Below are 20731 nucleotides of genomic sequence, written 5' to 3'. Positions count from 1 at the left end.
TCTAGACAGTCAAAACCACCAAGGTTGTAAGGGAATAAAGTCTACGGTTGAAGGTCTATTTTTTCGGTTGGTTTATCAAAATTAATCGATGATTTGTAAATAATTCCGCAAACAGTCATATCTTCCTTAAAAGCAACAAATAACGAAAAAAGAGAATTTAGACTGAAACTTTTATATCTTTAAGTGCCCAGAAATTACTCCCAACATGATGATTTATGCAGAAAACGAATGCGTCAGTACTCCTTTTAAAACGATTTATTACGATTCTTCAGCAGTTTGCATCATTCTAAGTCCTTCACTGAAGTTTTCATACAGACTACAAAATGCCCAAAACACGACTAAAATTACTCTAACTTATTACTTTTTGAGACCCAGACGAAAACAATGGTTGACACGATCTGGGCTTACTTAATAAAGTAGCTCAAATGTACCGATGTAAAGTTAACTAATAAATAGCCTTATGGCATTTCTTTACGAATATTGTTCAAAATCTTGGCCATCTTTAACTGCTGACCTTTGATGACTTGAGTCTCTGTCCGCCATTTGCTTTTCTTGGTGTCGTAATAGTTGTCCAGAACGTTCAGGGACCACGGTATGTTCTCCTTACGCAGCTCCTTAACAAAGAAACGGGCAAATTTTATGGCTTCTGTTTCTGTTATGCCTCCGTTTGCGTTATCGTGAGGCATCCAAGCACCAAGATAGGTCAGCAGACCAGTCTTGTTCGAAAAACTCGTTGCGTAGCTAATTGCTTCTTCGACATTTGCTTGGCCTCCAGATTTACCATCACCACTCCAATACTTTTGGGAATCCTTCTCTTTGTTTGGCCCTGAAGCATAAAGATGCCATTCAACCATCATATACCGATCACTTTTGTAAATTTCTGAATCGATTTTAGGTAAGTCCTTGGCAGTTTTTCCTGGTGACCCAAGAATGAGTATTCGCTTTGCGTTATTTCCACCCGTACCTCGAATCGCTTTTGTTACATTTTTTGTCCACTCGTTGTATTTGTCTGTTCTCCTGCGAAGACTTTTGTCACAACTTTTGCCTTCCTCTTTACAAGTGTCAATTCCAAGTTCTGTGAAGAGATTAAAACTCAGTCTGTAGTCCTTGTCCTTTAACTGGCGTGCCACAGCTGTCCACCAACCAACATAGGCGACACGATCCTTCTCTGTAGCGTAGGCTTCTGCGTGGTGGTGTATCCAGGAGATAATTGGAATCACATCGTGTTTCAGACAATCGTCGACAACGGTCGTCAGAGAGCCAAGAAACCGTTTGAATTCGACAGTGGAGAAGTCGTATGAGTACAGATCTGCCCTGCATCGAAGCCTTAAGTTACTAAAGCCTTTCTCATGGACGTCTATGATGTTCTGTTCCGAGTACTTTTTCAGTGGCGGCTTCGATTTGAACCAATTTGTGGAAAATCCTGCTCGAATCTTAGCTTGGTACTCTTTCGGAGAAATGGGATTATTCACGTTCACTACTGCAAAAAAATTGAATCGACCGAGAGCATTAGATAGAATGTTATTGTATGTTCAGTATGCCTCAGAGTTCGTTCACCAAGCAAAACAACGATCCCCAATATTGATTTTTAATACAATACCTTGAGAAGACAAGAGATACACATCGAAACGTTTAAAAAACAATTTCAATTTTTAAAAATACCCCAAACCAGACAAAAACACTCAATTTGCTTTAAAAATCTGGTCTCAAGCATCAGGGTGCGGAATCCGTCGGTATAAGGTTTGACTCCTTAAAGATTTGGAATTTCTTTTTGTCACACACTTGTGACACGACAGAAAAAAAAAACATTTCCAATGAGTTATCTGAATTTACCGGCATTTTCAATAATAACTGCGGCAAACAAACTAAGCTTGATTATTTTTAGTATTTCAGAAATTATCGTGCATTATCTAATTTGAAAAGCTTGAATTACGAGAGGGTAAAACAGGTAATTTCCTTATTACTCGCCATAACCTGTTTTTACATTGACTAATCTTGAGCGAGAAATGAATCAAACGAACGCATTTTCCTTGGGTCTATAACGTGATAAAACAAAACTCATCAGCCGTGGGGCGGGTGCTTTTTTAACTTTCGAGTGTTCTTTTAGCATCTAAAGTGGGTTGGCACCGATTTAAAACCTTCGAAGATGTGCTCTATGGCTGTTATGGCATAACCGTTTATTAGGTTTAGGAGAGCGACCTAGACATTTATCACTTACTTTGAAAATCAATTCGCTGATTCTCAATAAACCGGTCAAAAAGCGCGAACAACCGGCGAACAACCGGCGAACAACCGGCGAGTGCGACCGAATCAATGAGCGCGGTGATACAAGGAATCCAAGCTGAAATCACGATGAAGCTCAAGAGAAAGTTTAGCCTGCACAATGAAGGCAAAAAAAACATCATTACCATTAGACTTTCTTCAATTTGGATAAGGAAAACGCAAGCTTTGTGGTAAGAAAAGAAGTGTGCCCCTATTCCTGTGTGTGACGATAGGTTTTCGCTCGCTAACTGGAAAACTGAATCTTCGCGGACGGGACAATGACAACTGGGGGAAATAACTCGGTAGAGACGACTTGGCAGCGAGAACGGAAACTCGTCACGATTTCCTGGTACACGGAGATCTGCTTCGAGTGAGCTTATACGGACGTCAAGGATAAGACAATCTTTGGTTCCACAGTACTTTTATTCTAGGTCAGGCCAACAAGCGACATGACCTCTAGCATACTCTAGTTTGTAATCATCAAAGCTGTACAAGGTACTTGCTTAAGAAGTAACTGGTGTGAAGTGCTATTGTTACACAAATCGCAATATTTGAATAAGGACACATAGGAGCGGAAAAAAGTCTCTTTGAAGTTAAACGAAAACTACTTAAATATTCCATCTGTTTCTACGACGGAAAGAATCTCAAAATTAAAAAGACGGATGCAATAAACTCTAGGCCATTAAAGTAGGAAACCTAGGTGCGAATTTACAGCTCTGATATAGAAAACAATACCTATCTGAATTGCAGTAGCGCAGCTCAAGAAATAAAAACGGAAAAGCAATTAAAAGTTTCTGCTTATCTATCCATTAACACTTATATTTACCTAAAAAACCATGTAATAAATAACAAAAGTGCCGACAAGTAGGTGCATGTGATGAAAGCGAGTAACAACAAAAATCTATTCTAAAAGCTACTGTGGTTTTTATGCATTTTTTGATTTATTAAAATGAAAGGACTTGAAATGGTTAAATGTGAAAGTTTACGAATAAATATGTTTCGAATAACACACACGGGAAAATCAGTAAATTTTCCCGTAACATGTGAATTCGGCTGTCGTTCATTCATAAATGAATAATAATTTGAGCAATTTTTTTTTTTTAATTGTCATGAAAAAAAGAGGAGTTTTTTATGAGCCACAATTCGACCGAATCTCACTGCACATTTCACTTTTTGATTCAGTATTAAAACTAAAAACTTGTAGGAAAAATTGTTAAATTTGACCTGCCGAACTATTTCAGTTTGTGAATTATTGCAGATATGCGACCAATCAGTTTATTTGAACCATTCTAACAAGGATTGTAATTGGCTTGTTGTTTCGTGCTTTATGAGAGTAAAGAGCAAGCTAACGACACCGTTGTTCGCTTTAGAAATAAACTTTGCTCTGAAAATTGAATGTGATGCCTGGGGAGTTTAACGGATTCTTTACTATAAAACAAATGGAGTGCTTTGACTCAAGAAGTAGGGAGAAACACTCGACTACCATTAGTGTTTCTCCCTGCTCTTCTTTCGTGCTCCAGTTGCTTTCTACGTGCTTTACAACAGAACAAAGCACAGTCGAGGCTTCTCTATGTATTTGTTCCAGAAACTCTTCACGTCACAATTTAATAAAAAAAATTGTCGATGGACCCACCTGTTTCCCCGGTTATGAAAACCATAAACAGCAGGAAAGCTGAAGGTAACAGGACCAATGATCCAAACATGTCGTTTCCTTTCGTTGATTCCTGTCGATCTGTATAAGGGAATTTAAGAGATACATTTAAGGCCTTGCGTCCGAGAGGAAAGTGTCGTTTGGTGTGTCATAGGATTGCAAAGTGTAGTAACAGTTATTCTAACATGTGACACGGGTCTTGTAAACGCAAGAAATTCGTACGTTTTTCGCTTCGTTTTTCAAACATTGAATATTATTTTAAAATGTTGATATGCCCTAAAGCAGAATTCAATAGGATATTTTAATTTTAGAATCGTACAAATTCACGATTTCCATCACAAACTTACGCAATTTACTGGCGGTGAGTTCTATTAAACAAAGATTTAAGCAAACTGAATCTACTACGCAGTCTTCAGTATGCAAGAAATTCATTTGTTTTTTAGCGTCTTAAGCAAATTTACATTTTAGAAATAAAATTTTGGTCTCAATATATTTTTTGGGTCGTTTTTGCCTTTTCTTTTATTCATAGTTTTTGGGCCGGATCGCGATTAAGTGGTAAACTCGACACAATAGTGATAAAACCCTTTCTTCAAGCACGGGTTGAGTCCGTTATGTTATAAAAGAGCTGGTTCGTGCTTTTAGTTATGCATATATCGAGTTATGGATGCACTTGGAAAATTTAGAGAGCACTCAAGAAGCTAAAGTTGCTCGAGGCGCGGCCGAGAGTAACTCTTACGCTTATCTCGTGCTTTCCAAACTTCCCGCGTACATTCATAACTCGATATACGCACGCTAAGAATGAGCCAACTCCCCAATTTTCTTATAACATATAAAGGGGGCAAGTCCTACGTAATTCCTAAGGAGCTACTATGGTAAAAAAATCCTTATGTACGCACTGCCATGCATCCATAACACGACGTGTGCAGTTTCACCTTATTTTAGCTGCAAGTGCCCGTTGAGTATAGCCGCGAGGTTTCAAACCTTTCAAAATTTTGTTTCCATTCCTCCTTGATTAAGATAGACCTTTTGGAGCTCAAAATGAAAAGCAGATATACTAAACAAAACTTATGAGAATGAAAGTCATCTCTCTGACTTTAAGTGAGGCTTTGCGACGTAGGGGTCAATTCTTTAGAACGGTAAATATTATTTTAAGTATTGACATGTCCCAAAAGTAATTTTCAATAGGATATTTTGACTTAAATCGTACGTTTTTCAAAAATTTCAGCGCAAAGCCTTGCAATTTTCGAGTCGTAACTTCTAGTAAACGCAAATTCAAGTAAGGCGAATCAACTTGGCGGGTCTCGTAAAGACAAAAAATTCGTACGTTTTTCGCTTTGTTTTTCGAACAGTGAGTATTGCTTTTAAATCTTGCTATGCCCCAAAAGTATTGTTAAATAGATGATATTAATTTCAAACCGTACAATTTCAGAATTTTCATCACAAACCTACACAATTTTCTGGCCGTGAATTCTAGTAAACAACGATTCAAGCATGTTGAATCTACGACGTGTTCACGCACATGCAAAAGATTCGTTTTTCTCTTTAAACTTTTTATCATCATACTTAAAATCCTTCAAATACATTTTTAGTCTAATATATTTCTTGGTCGTCTTTGCCTTATCATAAAGTCATAGCTTTCGGGTAGATTGCGATTACCTGGGAAACCCGACACAATAGTGATATTTTAAAAAACTCTTTCTTCCAGCACAAGTCATGCTTTTAGCTGTTCGTAGATCGAGTTATGAATACACGCTGGAGACTTTGAAAGCACCAGGGAAGCGCTATAGTTGCTGAAGGCACAGCCGAGAGCAACTAAAGCTTCTTGATTGCTCTCCAAACTTCCCGCGTGCATCCATGATTTAATATACGCACGCTAAGCACGATCCAAGGTCTTGGTAAAGAGCGTGGGCCAGTACAAAGAAGAGTTTTAAAGATAACTTTGTTATTCTATACCAATTGTAGCCCTGAGTATGTTTTAGAATTGGTTCTAAGTTGATTGAAATAAATAAACCGCTAATGTCACGGGAGCGAGCTCTTTTTTGGCACAATTACTCCAAGATAGCACTAAAGTTTCAAAGTTGAGCTTTGTTGAATTAACTCTAGCGTGACATCCGCCATTATCGACTATTCTTCATGAAATTAGCAAGTATCCGAGACGTGTGGTTTGTTTTTATGCACACTTAAGTTTATATCAAATTCATAGAATCGGATTTTAAAACAAAGGAATCTTGTGGTTGGTTTTGTCTCTAACCGAGGAATTATGGCTGTGTTCGCTTAGATATTTCAGACAAAAAACATGCAACTTATGTGCCTGTTCAGAGGAGAACTGATTTCAAGTCATTGAAGACCTTTTTTCCCGTGAAACATCGGTTACAATGACACATAATTATATTTATTATATTATTATTATTGGACTTGAAATAGGATAACCACCAGATACCTCACTAAAACATAACGGTTTCAAAGTGTATCACATTTCTGAACATGATAGACATTTCCGTCACTACATACTCAACCAAAACCATCATTTTCGATCCCTGATCCCAAGTATTTCATAGGATAGTAGATAAAATCTAGTTGCCTATTAAGTAAAAAATGGTTTTGAAGAGTGATAGTGTTTGTCCCTAGTGTAGTTACTTACTTGTCAAGGTGTTGCTGCTGACATAAGTATGTAGATCAAGCAAATGAGATCTGGAGGGCTAACCCTTCAAACGTCTGCTTTAGAAACCCTTTACGTTGGCCAGTTTACTTTGGCCAATGGGCTATTTCCGAATTACCTTTAGCCTCTTTTTCATAACAAGGCCTGGTGCTTGTATGAAAATGAAATTTGCATGTGAATGAAAACTTATAATCCTATGAAGGGTTGTGGACCAAGACTCGCTTTGAAAATAAAGGGCTATTTACATAAGCTAATTATCTTGTTATACCCCCAGCCGACACAGCATCATACTAAGTTTCTCAAGAAACTTACCCTCTGAGGTCTGGAATTGCTCAGCTACCGAGGCACTAATGATCTAAGACCATCTAAGATGAGCTACGTTTTAAGGAAATGGGTGTTACTAAATTTAGGCCCGCGGCCTCGACGTCCGACCTCATCAAGACCTGTAGCCATAACAGGTTAGCCAAAGGGCAATAGATTCTAAAATGTTGGAATATTGCGCTATTTTAAGTTCACAGAAGGTAAAAATGTCCATTGTTTTCACGATAGAGGATCGCTACTTGAGAAATTTTGGTGACAAATCTTACTTGTCACAGAAAATAAAGGGCTATTTACATAAGCTTATTATCTTGTTATACTCCCAACCGACACAGCATCAAAATATGATTCTTAAGAAACTTACCCCCTGAGATCTGGAATTTCTCAGCCACCGAGGCACTAATGATCTAAGACCATCTAAGATGAGCTACGTTTTAAGGAAATGGGTGTTACTAAATTAAGGCCCGCGGCCCCGGCGTCCGACCTCATCAAGACCTGTGGCCATAACAGGTTGGCCAAAGGGCAATAGATTCTAAAATGTTGGGATCTTATTCTATTTTAAGTTCACAGAAGGCAAAAATGTCCATTGTTTTCACAATAGAGGATCGCTACTTGAGAATTTTTGGTGACAAATCTTACTTGTCACAGATCCAATTTATAAGACAAATGTGATTTTTGGTCAACGCAGAAATTAACCCAAAACCCCGTTACCGAAAACGTTTAATTCAGTCTTAACTCAGTCCGAAATAATTCCAAAATCGTCCACTTAGAGAGCAAATCGAAGTGGCAGCGAACCCCTAGGCTCGTAAATTGAACTATCCCGGAGGGTTGAAACTTCGAGGCCACTGAAAGGACTTAATATTTTAAAATCTACCCGTATAAGGAAGAAAATGTTTTATCAATATCAGTCTACTAGCGGAAACATGTTATCACATAGAAATATATTACATACTTTGGCAATGGACAGTACAACCCCGCTCAAGTGAAAGGTCCCAGGAGCGATTCCAAGTGATGACGATTTCTTCTCCAATTAAAATACACGTTTTTCTGTTTTTTTTCAGAACAGCACCATTTATTGCGCAGAAATCGACATTTAAGCAGCCATTACCGAAGCACAGCGTTTGTCTCTCCTTTCCCAGCTTTTGCAAAAAGGGAAGGTTCTAATCATGCCTGAGAGCAGCTCATCGATTTTGTGTTTTCGACGTTCATGCATTCAATTTTGGGACCAAGATGTATATACAAGGCATCTAAATAATTAAATGTGAGTCGGCTTATAGCCATTGAGCGATATATTTATCCGACGGAGGGAAGATTGAATTTTTGGTCCTAACAACAACTCAGAAGTGAATTTTGACCATATTTTTGAATTGAAAAATAACCCAGCGCCCAGTTAAAGTAAACAGAGTTTCTTAATGCTTGAGAAATTATTGTGCATTCTAAGTCGTTCTCAGAACAAAGCACGATCGGGAAGTGAAGACCGTGTTAACGCGTGAATACTCATTTTCAAGCTGAATTTGCAGTAGTGTAGGCAGAACTTTAGAAAATATTGTAAAAATTGATTATTTAGCTTTTTCATTCCTGCTAGGATTCCCAATCGCAAAACGTTCTAGAATTTCAGCGCGATCATCCACCATGAAGCTGGAAAGCCGCGAAAGGTAAACATTAAATCTAATCTTGAGAGATCTGTCAGTAAAGCGATAAAAGAAAATAATATACGCAGAATATCATGAGTTTGAAGAGAGAAAGAGTTTTTCATCGTGAAGTTACTTACTTGTCACGGTGCTGACTTATTTTTTTGAAGATCAGGCAATTGAGATCTGGAGCAGTTCAGTTACAGCGAGGCACTAATTATCTAAGACCATCTGAGGTGGGGACTACATTTTAGAGTAGTGGGTGTTGCTAAAATCAGGCCTGCGGCCCACGTCTTACCTCATCAAGGTCCCCAGGCCATAACAGGTTGACCTGAGGCCAACGCACTCGAAAGACTTCGAATCTTATGGTCTGTTAAGTTCACATGTGGAAAATTCTCTAGGGTTTTATATGTTACTTTTTTTTTCCAGATTATCAGCCCATAAAACTTTGGTGCTGATTGTTCAGGGAATGAAATGAAAGTCTTTCCTGCCGGACAGATTGACGTTTTTCGGCAAAACAGGGAAATTGAAAAGATCGGCCACAAAGAGAATGGAAAGTCATTCCTGTAGCGACTTGTCACAGCCTTGTCCTTTGAAAGGTGTAATACCCTGGTGTCTGCCCTTCTGAGCGCAAAGTGAAACCTGAATGGAAATTGAATAATCAACATAATGTGACGGCATTTTCAGTTAAAAAATATCGCTCTGATTAAGACATGGAAGCTGCTCACAACTTGATAACAGGCATTGAAGAAGCTCATTACTCAAACAAAGCATTTGTCTACCTTTCCCTGTTTTTGAAATAAAGGGGAGGTTTTAGTCATTCCTAAGTGCAGCTTATCGATGTTTTTCGGCGGTGGATTATTCGCTATTGGGACCAAGACGACTTACAGGCAAGGCCTATTAATAATGAAATGACAGGCTTATTTCCCTCGAACATTATATTTATCCGATGGATATTTATATTGATGGGGTCATAATAACAACTCGTAAAATGGCTGTCAGCGAATTTTTTATTTGAAAATCAACCCTGATGCGACATAGCAGAGATATAAAAATCACCAAGACTAGAATAATTTTATGAGCAGAGTGATACCCTAGTGCCTGCCCATCTGAGTGCGGGGTGAATCCAGAGGGTCATATGAATAATAAATAGGGTGTGGTTACATTTTCAACAACGAAGTAACGCACCGCAAAAAAAATAAACTACTCACTACTTGATGATGAGTTTAAAGGTGCAATTCCTGAAAACTATCTTAAATGTTCAAGAACTCAAAATCGACCGCAAAGAGCATGACAGGAAGCGCTTTCACTTTTTTCGACAAAAAATATGAACAAATTAATGTCATCGTGACACGAAGTTTCCGCTACAGGTTCCCATGTTGGAAGGATAAAAGTACCTGCCTGCTTCTATAAGCTGTGACAAGGGAGTTTAATCTTGGAAAACTTTTCGTCAAATTTTGGTCAGGAAATCTTTGAAACAACCTAAGTGTGACAGGGAAGCGCAACTTCAACTTTTTTCTTCAGCAAAAATCTCATCAAAGTGATATCGTAGTAGCACGAATGTTTTAACTGCAGGGTGCTATCTATGAAATGGGAGAGAGCTGCCTGCTTGCTTCCCAGTAAACTTTGATGAGGGTCTGGTTTCAACAAACTTTTCTCACTTTTGAGAAGGAAGTCTTTGTGGCAACCTAAACGTTCTAGTTATAATATTTTTGGTTTACCCTAATATGAAGTCATGTAATTACGAGGCAATATCTCGCTAATTGATACTAATTCTGTGGCTATTCCTTACTGGAGATTTGTAATTTTCCCTAACAACATAGTTAATTGGTTTGCATTAGAATTATAAATATTTCGTCTCGGAGCAAAAAGAGCAGAGATCATTTAAGCCATCTTCATGAAATGAATTTCAGTATGAGCCTGCCGTAGCTGTTTGGCCGTGGGCGAGTTTGTCATTTTGAAAACTGGGATACAATTTGACATATTTTGTGATTTTTTATGTGAAACAAAGGAATGATAACCTGAAGCCAACTCTCATTGGAAAGATTAAAAGAATACCGTGATATTAAAGAAATATATGCTCAAATGTCAATGTTTGCGGCCAGCCTGAGCGCATCTGGTCATTTTCTGAAAGCTGAGGCAAGTCACTCCAGTTTTTTCTATTTAGAAGTTTTAGTGGCTACCGGAAAAAATGAAGGCTAGGCGCAAACTAAGAAACCTAGTCATGCAAGGTCACGGCAAAGAAATTCATGATGAAGTTAAAATCTATTTGTCCGTCTCAGCCCCTTTAAGGGCACATCAAACCCTGTCCATTGGTGAGGGAAATATGTTTTTCAATAAAACTCTTAACAATTAGTTCGTTCGTCAGCGTGTGCACATCCATATAAAGCACGTGGGAGGTTTTAGCTAAAATAAGAAGTGTAACAGTTGCTCGCGGTATAGCCGCATGCAACATATTTTAACGCAGTACGTGATAGGTTGTTTTCCGGGGCCCAATTAGACATACGAGAAAAATGTACAGAATTAGTTAAGAAACAAATTGAAGAATAAAGATAAAAAATGTAGAGTCAGTCTCTCTCTCCCTCTCTTTTTCCCCCTCTCTCTTTTTGAAGAAAATTACACAAATAACAAATAATTTCCAATTTTTAGCTATTCCATCAGCTCGAGAATGTCTAGTGACAGGCATCAATAAGCCATCTTGCACCTTGGAAAAACATTTGAGGGCTGAGATATTTCCAAATAAAACTTAGGGTATTATCCTCGTCAGTTTCACTTCGACACTAAACCCATTTTTCAAATTTCTAAAGTAAACGGTTTGGCCACTTATATCCACGTTAGGTGTGTAATTTTCAGGTGTACCATGGACTTGGGTATCGGCAACAGTTGTTCGTACTTGATTCCTGAGCGTTACTGATACTCTTTTTTCTACACTTGCAGAGGTGTACAGCAAACTTTCTCCCACATCTCTTGAATTTGTCAGAACACCTCCACCACTCAAAGCTAAGTCGGGATAGGTGATCGCGAGATGGATGAATTGCGCTGTTTCCTCCACCATTATAAGACAATTTCCGGAACTCACATCTGTTATTGGCCCATCATTTGGCAAAGAGTTCTCACTTCTGAACATGACGTAACCTGTAACGGGATGACTGAGGCCTGACCAAAACTTGGGTGATTTGAGAAATTGAACAATGTGTGCGCGCTCATCCCTCCTCAAGACTTTGTAGACCTCGTTACCTGCGGTGTCTTGGGCCGTTTGGAGGTCACTCAGTGGCGTATGATACAATGCAGTCGGTATCAAGACAGCATACTCGTAGTCGTTGTCAACCGTACTATGTTGAAACCACGCCGTACCATACTTTCCAGATGCGATAGTACTTCCATCATGTGTTTTGGAGATCTGAGTTGAGACGTTAACCTTTAATATTGGACTACTGGATCCGGGTATGTAATAGAAGTTTCCTTTTGCATCTGTAAGAGAAGTGCTGGAGGAAGGCGATGGGACGTGACTATAATTAGACGAAGCGTTCTTTCGTGATCCATCAACCTTGATAAAGTGCGAGGGAGAAAGCTTGTCTTGAAATAATGTTGTTTGAGTAGTTTTCAATCTATTTCCTCGCGGAAGGAAAATATCACTTCCCAAGCCAACTAAAAGGTTTTCAAACATGAAAACTGACTTTTTGAATTTAAATCCGGTATTCCCTCGCCAGTCTGATACATCGTAATGCGGTTGCCGAAAGTTCATGCCAAACAGTCCGTTCTTCGAGGTCATCGTGCCCTTAAAAGTGAGTCCTCCCGCAAATCCGCGTTTATTGTAGAATCTCCCGGTTTTACCTATATTTAAGTCATCTATGTTCTCCAAGACAATAGTAGTAGCCCCAGGAATTTTGGACCAATCCCATCCGTTATCAATATCATGATGCTGAAGGGCTGTTTCGTTATTTGCGATAAGGAGAGCACCATGACTGGCAAATAATCCAAACACATTTTCGTTCGCTGAAGTTTCAAAGTCCCAGACAAAGTTATTGAAACCTTTCACAGTCACTGCCCAGTCCTTACGCCGATGTATAGAAAGAGCGGCGAAGTTCTTGGACCAATGACCTTCGGGGGACTGCTCTTGTGATATGCCTTGTGATACGGCAGTGAAATTAACCTATTAACGTAAAAACAGACCAAAATAACATTTTGAGCATATTTTGACTGATGAATGCTTCATGGAAATTCAAATTTGATTGTTATACTACATTTAATTTTTTTTACGTTCTATTTTCATTTTTTACGATTTCTTCGCCGAGCTCAAAATTAACCATCTTCCTTATTTCATTTACACACATATGACGCTATCGACATTGTTGATCCTAACAGTTTGATATAAGAACTTCGTAATGAGTCTTGCTCACCATAGAGTATGTGGTTCAGTGGTAGAGCATCGGAGCGCAACATGTATCACGCTCGTTACAAGACGAATGCCATCTTTTTCTATTTCTTCAGCAAGCTCCAATTTCACCATCTTTCTTATTTTATTTATTTTATTTTTGTGATGGACAATAATTTATGCAAAGCACAGATGGTGTTGCTGGCATCATGTTGCAAAACAAAGAGGATAATCGTCATTGAGTAAATCATGTATTTAATAATGAACATCAATAAGTTCCATCTTAAGGGGAAAGATACTTACAGCTTCCATTATTTGCAGAGATCCCAGACTGTTGAAATAGCACTTTTTTCGTTTTGGTGCTCCAATTTCCAGAAAACTATTGACAGATGGGTCATCGTATAACCTCAGAAACCATTCTGAATTATTCAAACTGCTTACACTTACACCTTTTGGCACTGAAGTCGGTAAAGTAGTAGGATAAGCCACACTGATGTAAGCATAGGCCGGTAGATTCTTCGCGAGAACCTTGTTCGAGTATTCTGGGTGACGTCCGCTTACACTGGGTGGAGTGGAGTATTTGACTGCCATGAGTCGCAGTGCTTCTAGTCCTCCTTTGATATGGTTCTCGCTTGTTGAAGATAAGGCGAACACAGTCCCTCCCAGAAGATATTGAACTAGAGCTGCATTTTGAAGGGCTGTTGGACCGTAGACTGATCCATAAAACGATTTATGGTGATACACCGAGTAGTCTGGCTTTATTAGTCCTCCAAGACCTTCATTGATAGATAACGCATTATTCTGCCACCGACTTAAGGCATCCATATCACGGATTTTATCTTTGATGGCGTCCTCGGTATCAGTCGGCATCACAAGCACAATAATAAGTCTAGAGAGCATAAGCGTGATCATACGGTCGGCAGTCGTTCCTTTAAATTCAAAAGTTGGCGTTTGATAGATCTCTCCAAAGTCGGTGAACCACTTTGCTGTATTTATCAAATCCATCAATGTGCTTCTATTCAGCGATTCACTGAGGAGAAACAGAGAGTGCATAAACCCAGCACCATCAAGGTTCATTTCATGGTGCAGGGATCCTAATCCACTACCATCTGTAAATCCTTGATCTTTAACGAAATCAAGAACATTGTTTATCCTAACCAGACGTTCGTCGTTAAGGCCTCTTATTGCAGCCGTTATTTCATTCACAGTCAGCGCAGAAGAGTTATGCAGCTCCGACTCAAAAATTTCCTTCATATTAGCGTTTTTTCCAGCAATGGTCTCTATCGCTCTTGTTTTCCTTCTACCTGCATTGTTTAACTCTGACTGCTGTACTGTGGCAACATCTGTAATCTCATTCGGACGAGAACTTAGATGGTATTCTAGTGCTAATGGTAAAAGAATTTTAATCATGATATCTCCAAACTTTGTATTAGGCTCGGGCTTGCAATTCCTGCAAAATAAAGGAGGTCCTACAATTTTTCCAGTTTGCTGATCCATGCTTAAGTTATCGTACTCATCATGTGCTGTCTTGAATGTTTCTACATGCATCCTCCATCGTTTTTCCAGAGGGCTGCCTCTGGGGTAATTAGGTGATGTTACAGTCTCATCCGAATACCAGTTCTTTAACCGGCTTTTGATATGATCCAAATGGTTTCGTTTTTGTGTGTCAATAGTTATAGGTCGTGCAGGGACGTTTGCGTTACTCCACCTATACGTCTGTTGCCAAAATTCTGCTTTGTCGTACCAATTCACACCAAATGGACTAATTGGAGGAACGATTTTGTCCCGTGATTGCTCTCTAATATCACACGTGAACTCGAGCTTGTCTATATAAACAGTTTGAGCTCCGTTTCCGATAAAGTTGACCTCATTGATAACAGTTGGGCGTTGTAAGCTATTATTTTTTGTCTTGCATTCTGCAAACTTGACCCAAATCCCACGCCACCCTTTAAAGTCATTTGCTGTAAAACCTCCAACAGTGGTAGAAAAATGTTTGAATTCCACTCGCAATGTATGTCCTGACGTCGATTCTTTGTAGATCCAGACTTTCACGCCCCCTTTTTTCAGACAATTGTTAGGAATGGTAAACGTTGGCGATGTTAACCGCAACGTTGATGCGTCAGTGGTTTCCCATTTCAGAGATGATGATCCGTGTTTCACAGTCTTTGCGTGGTTAGAAAGGCTTATCATTCCATTCGACGGCGAGGCAATAGTCTGAAAGCATCCTAACTGCGCTGCACTCTCAAAGTCAAATGTCACATTGTAAGTGCAATTAGGTGGAGATTGGGCTGAAAGAAGAAGAGTACGTGCGGATTTGCATTGAACGACTTTCTTTCACCTATTTTATTCAAAAGATAACCCTAATACCAAGTGATCTAAGCTAGTTGTCAATTAGTAGAAATAATCTTATCTATGCCTCCTTGACGGCAGTTAATCATCATTTTTAATATCACAAGTAAAGTACAAATTCGGTTCACTCATCATATCATAGTTGCGTGAAAAAGTGAAATTCAAGCGATGCATCATAGGGAAATAACTCTGTAGAGACGACTTGGCAGCGAGAACGGAAACTCGTCACGATTTCCTGGTACACGGAGATCTGCTTCGAGCGAGCTTATACGGACGTCAAGGATAAGACAATCTTTGGTTCCACAGTACTTTTATTCTAGGTCAGGCCAACAAGCGACATGACCTCTAGCATACTTTAGTTTGTAATCATCAAAGCTGTACAAGGTACTTGCTTAAGAAGTAACTGGTGTGAAGTGCTATTGTTATCCAAATCGCAATATTTGAATAAGGACACAAAGGAGCGGAAAAAAGTCTCTTTGAAGTTAAACGAAAACTACTTAAATATTCCATCTGTTTCTACGACGGAAAGAATCTCAAAATTAAAAAGACGGATGCAATAAACTCTAGGCCATTAAAGTAGGAAACCTAGGTGCGAATTTACAGCTCTGATATAGAAAACAGTACCTATCTGAATTGCAGTAGCGCAGCTCAGGAAATAAAAACGGAAAAGCAATTAAAGGTTTCTGCTTATCTATGCAAGATTGGTTTGGATCATCGCATGAAAAGAAATTAAATTTACGCGTATAAACTCAACTGCTTTCTACCATGAAAACCAATGTTTCCAGAAAGACCATTAACACTTATATTTACCTAAAAAAACCATGTAATAATAACAAAAGTGCCGAAAAGCAGGTGCATGTGATGAAAGCGAGTAACAACAAAAATCTATTCTAAAAGCTACTGTGGTTTTTATGCATTTTTTGATTTATTAGAATGAAAGGACTTGAAATGGTTAAATGTGAAAGTTTACGAATAAATATGTTTCGAATAACACACACGGGAAAATCAGTAAATTTTCCCGTAACATGTGAATTCGGCTGTCGTTCATTCATAAATGAATAATAATTTGAGCAATTTTTTTTTTAATTGTCATGAAAAAAAGAGGAGTTTTTTATGAGCCACAATTCGACCGAATCTCACTGCACATTTCACTTTTTGATTCAGTATTAAAACTAAAAACTTGTAGGAAAAAGTGTTAAATTTGACCTGCCGAACTATTTCAGTTTGTGAATTATTGCAGATATGCGACCAATCAGTTTATTTGAACCATTCTAACAAGGATTGTAATTGGCTTGTTGTTGCGTGCTTTATGAGAGTAAAGAGCAAGCTAACGACACTGTTGTTCGCTTTAGAAATAAACTTTGCTCTGAAAATTGAATGTGATGCCTGGGGAGTTTAACGGATTCTTTACTATAAAACAAATGGAGTGCTTTGACTCAAGAAGTAGGGAGAAACACTCGACTACCATTAGTGTTTCTCCCTGCTCTTCTTTCGTGCTCCAGTTGCTTTCTACGTGCTTTACAACAGAACAAAGCACAGTCGAGGCTTTTCTATGTATTTGTTCAAGAAACTCTTCACGTCACAATTTAATAAAAAAATTGTCGATGGACCCACCTGTTTCCCTTGTTATGAAAACCATAAACAGCAGGAAAGCTGAAGGTAACAGGACCAATGATCCAAACATGTCGTTTCCTTTCGTTGATTCCTGTCGATCTGTATAAGGGAATTTAAGAGATACATTTAAGGCCTTGTGTCCGAGAGGAAAGTGTCGTTTGGTGTGTCATAGGATTGCAAAGTGTAGTAACAATTATTCTAACATGTGACACGGGTCTTGTAAACGCAAGAAATTCGTACGTTTTCCGCTTCGTTTTTCAAACATTGAAAATGTTGATATGCCCTAAAGCAGAATTCAATAGGATATTTTAATTTTAGAATCGTACAAATTCACGATTTCCATCACAAACTTACGCAATTTACTGGCGGTGAGTTCTATTAAACAAAGATTTAAGCAAACTGAATCTACTACGCAGCCTTCAGTATGCAAGAAATTCATTTGTTTTTTAGCGTCTTAAGCAAATTTACATTTTAGAAATAAAATTTTGGTCTCAAAATATTTTTTTGGTCGTTTTTGCCTTTTCTTTTATTCATAGTTTTTGGGCCGGATCGCGATTAAGTGGTAAACTCGACACAATAGTGATAAAACCCTTTCTTCAAGCACGGGTTGAGTCCGTTATGTTATAAAAGAGCTGGTTCGTGCTTTTAGTTATGCGTATATCGAGTTATGGATGCACTTGGAAAGTTTGGAGAGCACTCAAGAAGCTAAAGTTGTTCGAGGCGCGGCCGAGAGTAACTCTTACGCTTATCTCTTACGCTTATCTCTTATAGCTGCAAGTGCCCGTTGAGTATAGCCGCGAGGTTTCAAACCTTTCAAAATTTTGTTTCCATTCCTCCTTGATTGAGATAGACCTTTTGGAGCTCAAAATGAAAAGCAGATATACTAAACAAAACTTATGAGAATGAAAGTCATCTCTCTGACTTTAAGTGAGGCTTTGCGACGTAGGGGTCAATTCTTTAGAACGGTTAATATTATTTTAAGTATTGACATGTCCCAAAAGTAATTTTCAATAGGAGATTTTGACTTAAATCGTACGTTTTTCAAAAATTTCAGCGCAAAGCCTTGCAATTTTCGAGTCGTAACTTCTAGTAAACGCAAATTCAAGTAAGGCGAATCAACTTGGCGGGTCTCGTAAAGACAAAAAATTCGTACGTTTTTCGCTTTGTTTTTCGAACAGTGAGTATTGCTTTTAAATCTTGCTATGCCCCAAAAGTATTGTTAAATAGATGATATTAATTTCAAACCGTACAATTTCAGAATTTTCATCACAAACCTACACAATTTTCTGGCCGTGAATTCTAGTAAACAACGATTCAAGCATGTTGAACGACGTGTTCACGCACATGCAAAAGATTCGTTTTTCTCTTTAAGCTTTTTATCATCATACTTAAAATCCTTCAAATACATTTTTGGTCTAATATATTTCTTGGTCGTCTTTGCCTTATCATAAAGTCATAGCTTTCGGGTAGATCGCGATTACCTGGGAAACCCGACACAATAGTGATATTTTAAAAAACTCTTTCTTCCAGCACAATCATGCTTTTAGCTGTTCGTAGATCGAGTTATGAATACACGCTGGAGACTTTGAAAGCACCAGGGAAGCGCTATAGTTGCTGAAGGCACAGCCAAGAGCAACTTAAGCTTCTTGATTGCTCTCCAAACTTCCCGCGTGCATCCATGATTCAATATACGCATGCTAGGCATGAACCAAATCTTTAAGGTCTTGGTAAAGAGCGTGGGCCAGTACGAAGAAGAGTTTTAAAGATAACTTTGTTATTCTATACCAATTGTAGCCCTGAGTATGTTTTAGAATTGGCTCTAAGTTGATTGAAATAAATAAACCGCTAATGTCACGGGAGCGAGCTCTTTTTTGGCACAATTACTCCAAGATAGCACTAAAGTTTCAAAGTTGAGCTTTGTTGAATTCACTCTAGCGTGACATCCGACATTATCGACTACTCTTCATGAAATTAGCAAGTATCCGAGACGTGTGGTTTGTCTTTATGCTCACTTAAGTTTATATCAAATTCATAGAATCGGATTTAAAACAAAGGAATCTTGTGGTTGGTTTTGTCTCTAACCGAGGAATTATGGCTGTGTTCGCTTAGATATTTCAGACAAAAAACATGCAACTTATGTGCCTGTTCAGAGGAGAACTGATTTCAAGTCATTGAAGACCTTTTTTCCCGTGAACCATCGGTTACAATGACACATAATTATATTTATTATATTATTATTATTGGACTTCAAATAGGATAACCACCAGATACCACACTAAAACATAACGGTTTCAAAGTGTATCACATTTCTGAACATGATAGACATTTCCGTCACTACATACTCAACCAAAACCATCATTTTCGATCCCTGATCCCAAGTATTTCATAGGATAGTAGATAAAATCTAGTTGCCTATTAAGTAAAAAATGGTTTTGAAGAGTGATAGTGTTTGTCCCTAGTGTAGTTACTCACTTGTCAAGGTGTTGCTGCTGACATAAGTATGTAGATCAAGCAAATGAGATCTGGAGGGCTAACCCTTCAAACGTCTGCTTTAGAAACCCTTTACGTTGGCCAGTTTACTTTGGCCAATGGGCTATTTCCAAATTACCTTTAGCCTCTTTTTCATAACAAGGCCTGGTGCTTGTATGAAAATGAGTTTAATTTGCATGTGAATAAAAACTTATAGTCCTATGAAGGGTTGTGGACCAGGGCTCGCTTTGAAAATAAAGGGCTATTTACATAAGCCAATTATCTTGTTATATCCCCAGCCGACACAGCATCATACTAAGTTTCTCAAGAAACTTACCCTCTGAGGTCTGGAATTGCTCAGCTACCGAGGCACTAATGATCTAAGACCATCTAAGATGAGCTACGTTTTAAGGAAATGGGTGTTACTAAATTTAGGCCCGCGGCCTCGACGTCCGACCTCATCAAGACCTGTAGCCATAACAGGTTAGCCAAAGGGCAATAGATTCTAAAATGTTGGAATATTGCGCTATTTTAAGTTCACAGAAGGTAAAAATGCCCATTGTCTTCACGATAGAGGATCGCTACTTGAGATATTTTTTATGACAAATCTTACTTGTCACGGAAAATAAAGGGCTATTTGGTGAGGGTCATATGAAGAATAAATAGGGTGTGGTTACATTTTCAACAACGAAGTATCGCACCGCAAAAAAAATAAACTACTCACTACTTGATGATGAGTTTAAAGGTGCAATTCCTGAAAACTATCTTAAATGTTCAAGAACTCAAAATCGACGGCAAAGAGCATGACAGGAAGCGCCACTTTCACTTTTTTCGACAAAAAATATGAACAAATTAATGTCATCGTGACACGAAGTTTCCGCTACAGGTTCCCATGTTGGAAGGATAAAAGTACCTGCCTGCTTCCATAAGCTGTGACAAGGGAGTTTAATCTTGGAAAACTTTTCCTCAAATTTTGGTCAGGAAATCTTTGAGACAACCTAAGTGTCACAACGAAGCGCAACTTCAACTTTTTTCTTCAGCAAAAATTTCATCAAAGTGACGTCGTAGTAGCGCAAATGTTTTAGCTGCAGGGTGCTATCTATGAAATGGGAGAGAGCTGCCTGCTTGCTTCCCAGTAAACTTTGATGAGGGTCTGGTTTCAAAAAACTTTCAAAAAGTCTTTTTAGCAACCTAAACGTTCTAGTTATGATATTTTTGGTTTCCCCTAATATGAAGTCATGTTATTACGAAGCAATATCTCGCTAATTGATACTAATTCTGTGACTGATCACTGAAAACCGAGTCGATTACATATCCCTTAATGGAGATTTGTAAATTTCCCTTACAACATAGTTAATTGGTTTGCATTAGAATTATAAATATTGTTACGGGAAAATTTACTG

General features: G+C 38.4%; 2 protein-coding genes across 6 annotated transcripts; both read right to left on the bottom strand.

Moving 5' to 3' along the window:
- Nucleotides 1–240: 240 nt before the first annotated feature.
- On the bottom strand, nucleotides 241–8757 carry LOC131771607 (endoglucanase A-like). 5 transcript variants are annotated; one of them, XM_066169773.1, is made up of 3 exons: nucleotides 8662–8757; nucleotides 3896–3994; nucleotides 241–1480 (listed from the first exon to the last, which is right to left on the bottom strand). In XM_066169773.1, the coding sequence occupies exons 2-3, from the start codon at nucleotides 3963–3965 to the stop codon at nucleotides 459–461; spliced, it is 1092 nt and encodes a 363-aa protein (XP_066025870.1). In that variant the 5' UTR covers nucleotides 3966–3994; nucleotides 8662–8757; the 3' UTR covers nucleotides 241–458. The 5 variants fall into 5 exon arrangements, with proteins under 5 accessions (XP_066025870.1, XP_066025879.1, XP_066025866.1 ...); XM_066169782.1 differs by lacking the exon at nucleotides 8662–8757 and adding an exon at nucleotides 6885–7025; XM_066169769.1 differs by lacking the exon at nucleotides 8662–8757 and adding an exon at nucleotides 6555–6655.
- Nucleotides 8758–11164: 2407 nt separating this feature from the next.
- LOC131793528 (chondroitin sulfate ABC exolyase-like) lies at nucleotides 11165–16068 on the bottom strand. The gene is made up of 3 exons (XM_066162385.1): nucleotides 16056–16068; nucleotides 13200–15184; nucleotides 11165–12674 (listed from the first exon to the last, which is right to left on the bottom strand). Exons 1-3 carry the CDS (start codon nucleotides 16066–16068, stop codon nucleotides 11268–11270), a joined length of 3405 nt encoding a protein of 1134 aa, XP_066018482.1. The 3' UTR covers nucleotides 11165–11267.
- Between the last annotated feature and the right edge of the window lie 4663 nt (nucleotides 16069–20731).

Source organism: Pocillopora verrucosa, chromosome 1 (assembly GCF_036669915.1).
Source record: "Pocillopora verrucosa isolate sample1 chromosome 1, ASM3666991v2, whole genome shotgun sequence".
Classification (NCBI taxonomy): domain Eukaryota; kingdom Metazoa; phylum Cnidaria; class Anthozoa; order Scleractinia; family Pocilloporidae; genus Pocillopora; species Pocillopora verrucosa.
Note: the sequence above shows the minus strand (reverse complement) of the source record. Positions and strands in the feature narration are given on the sequence as shown.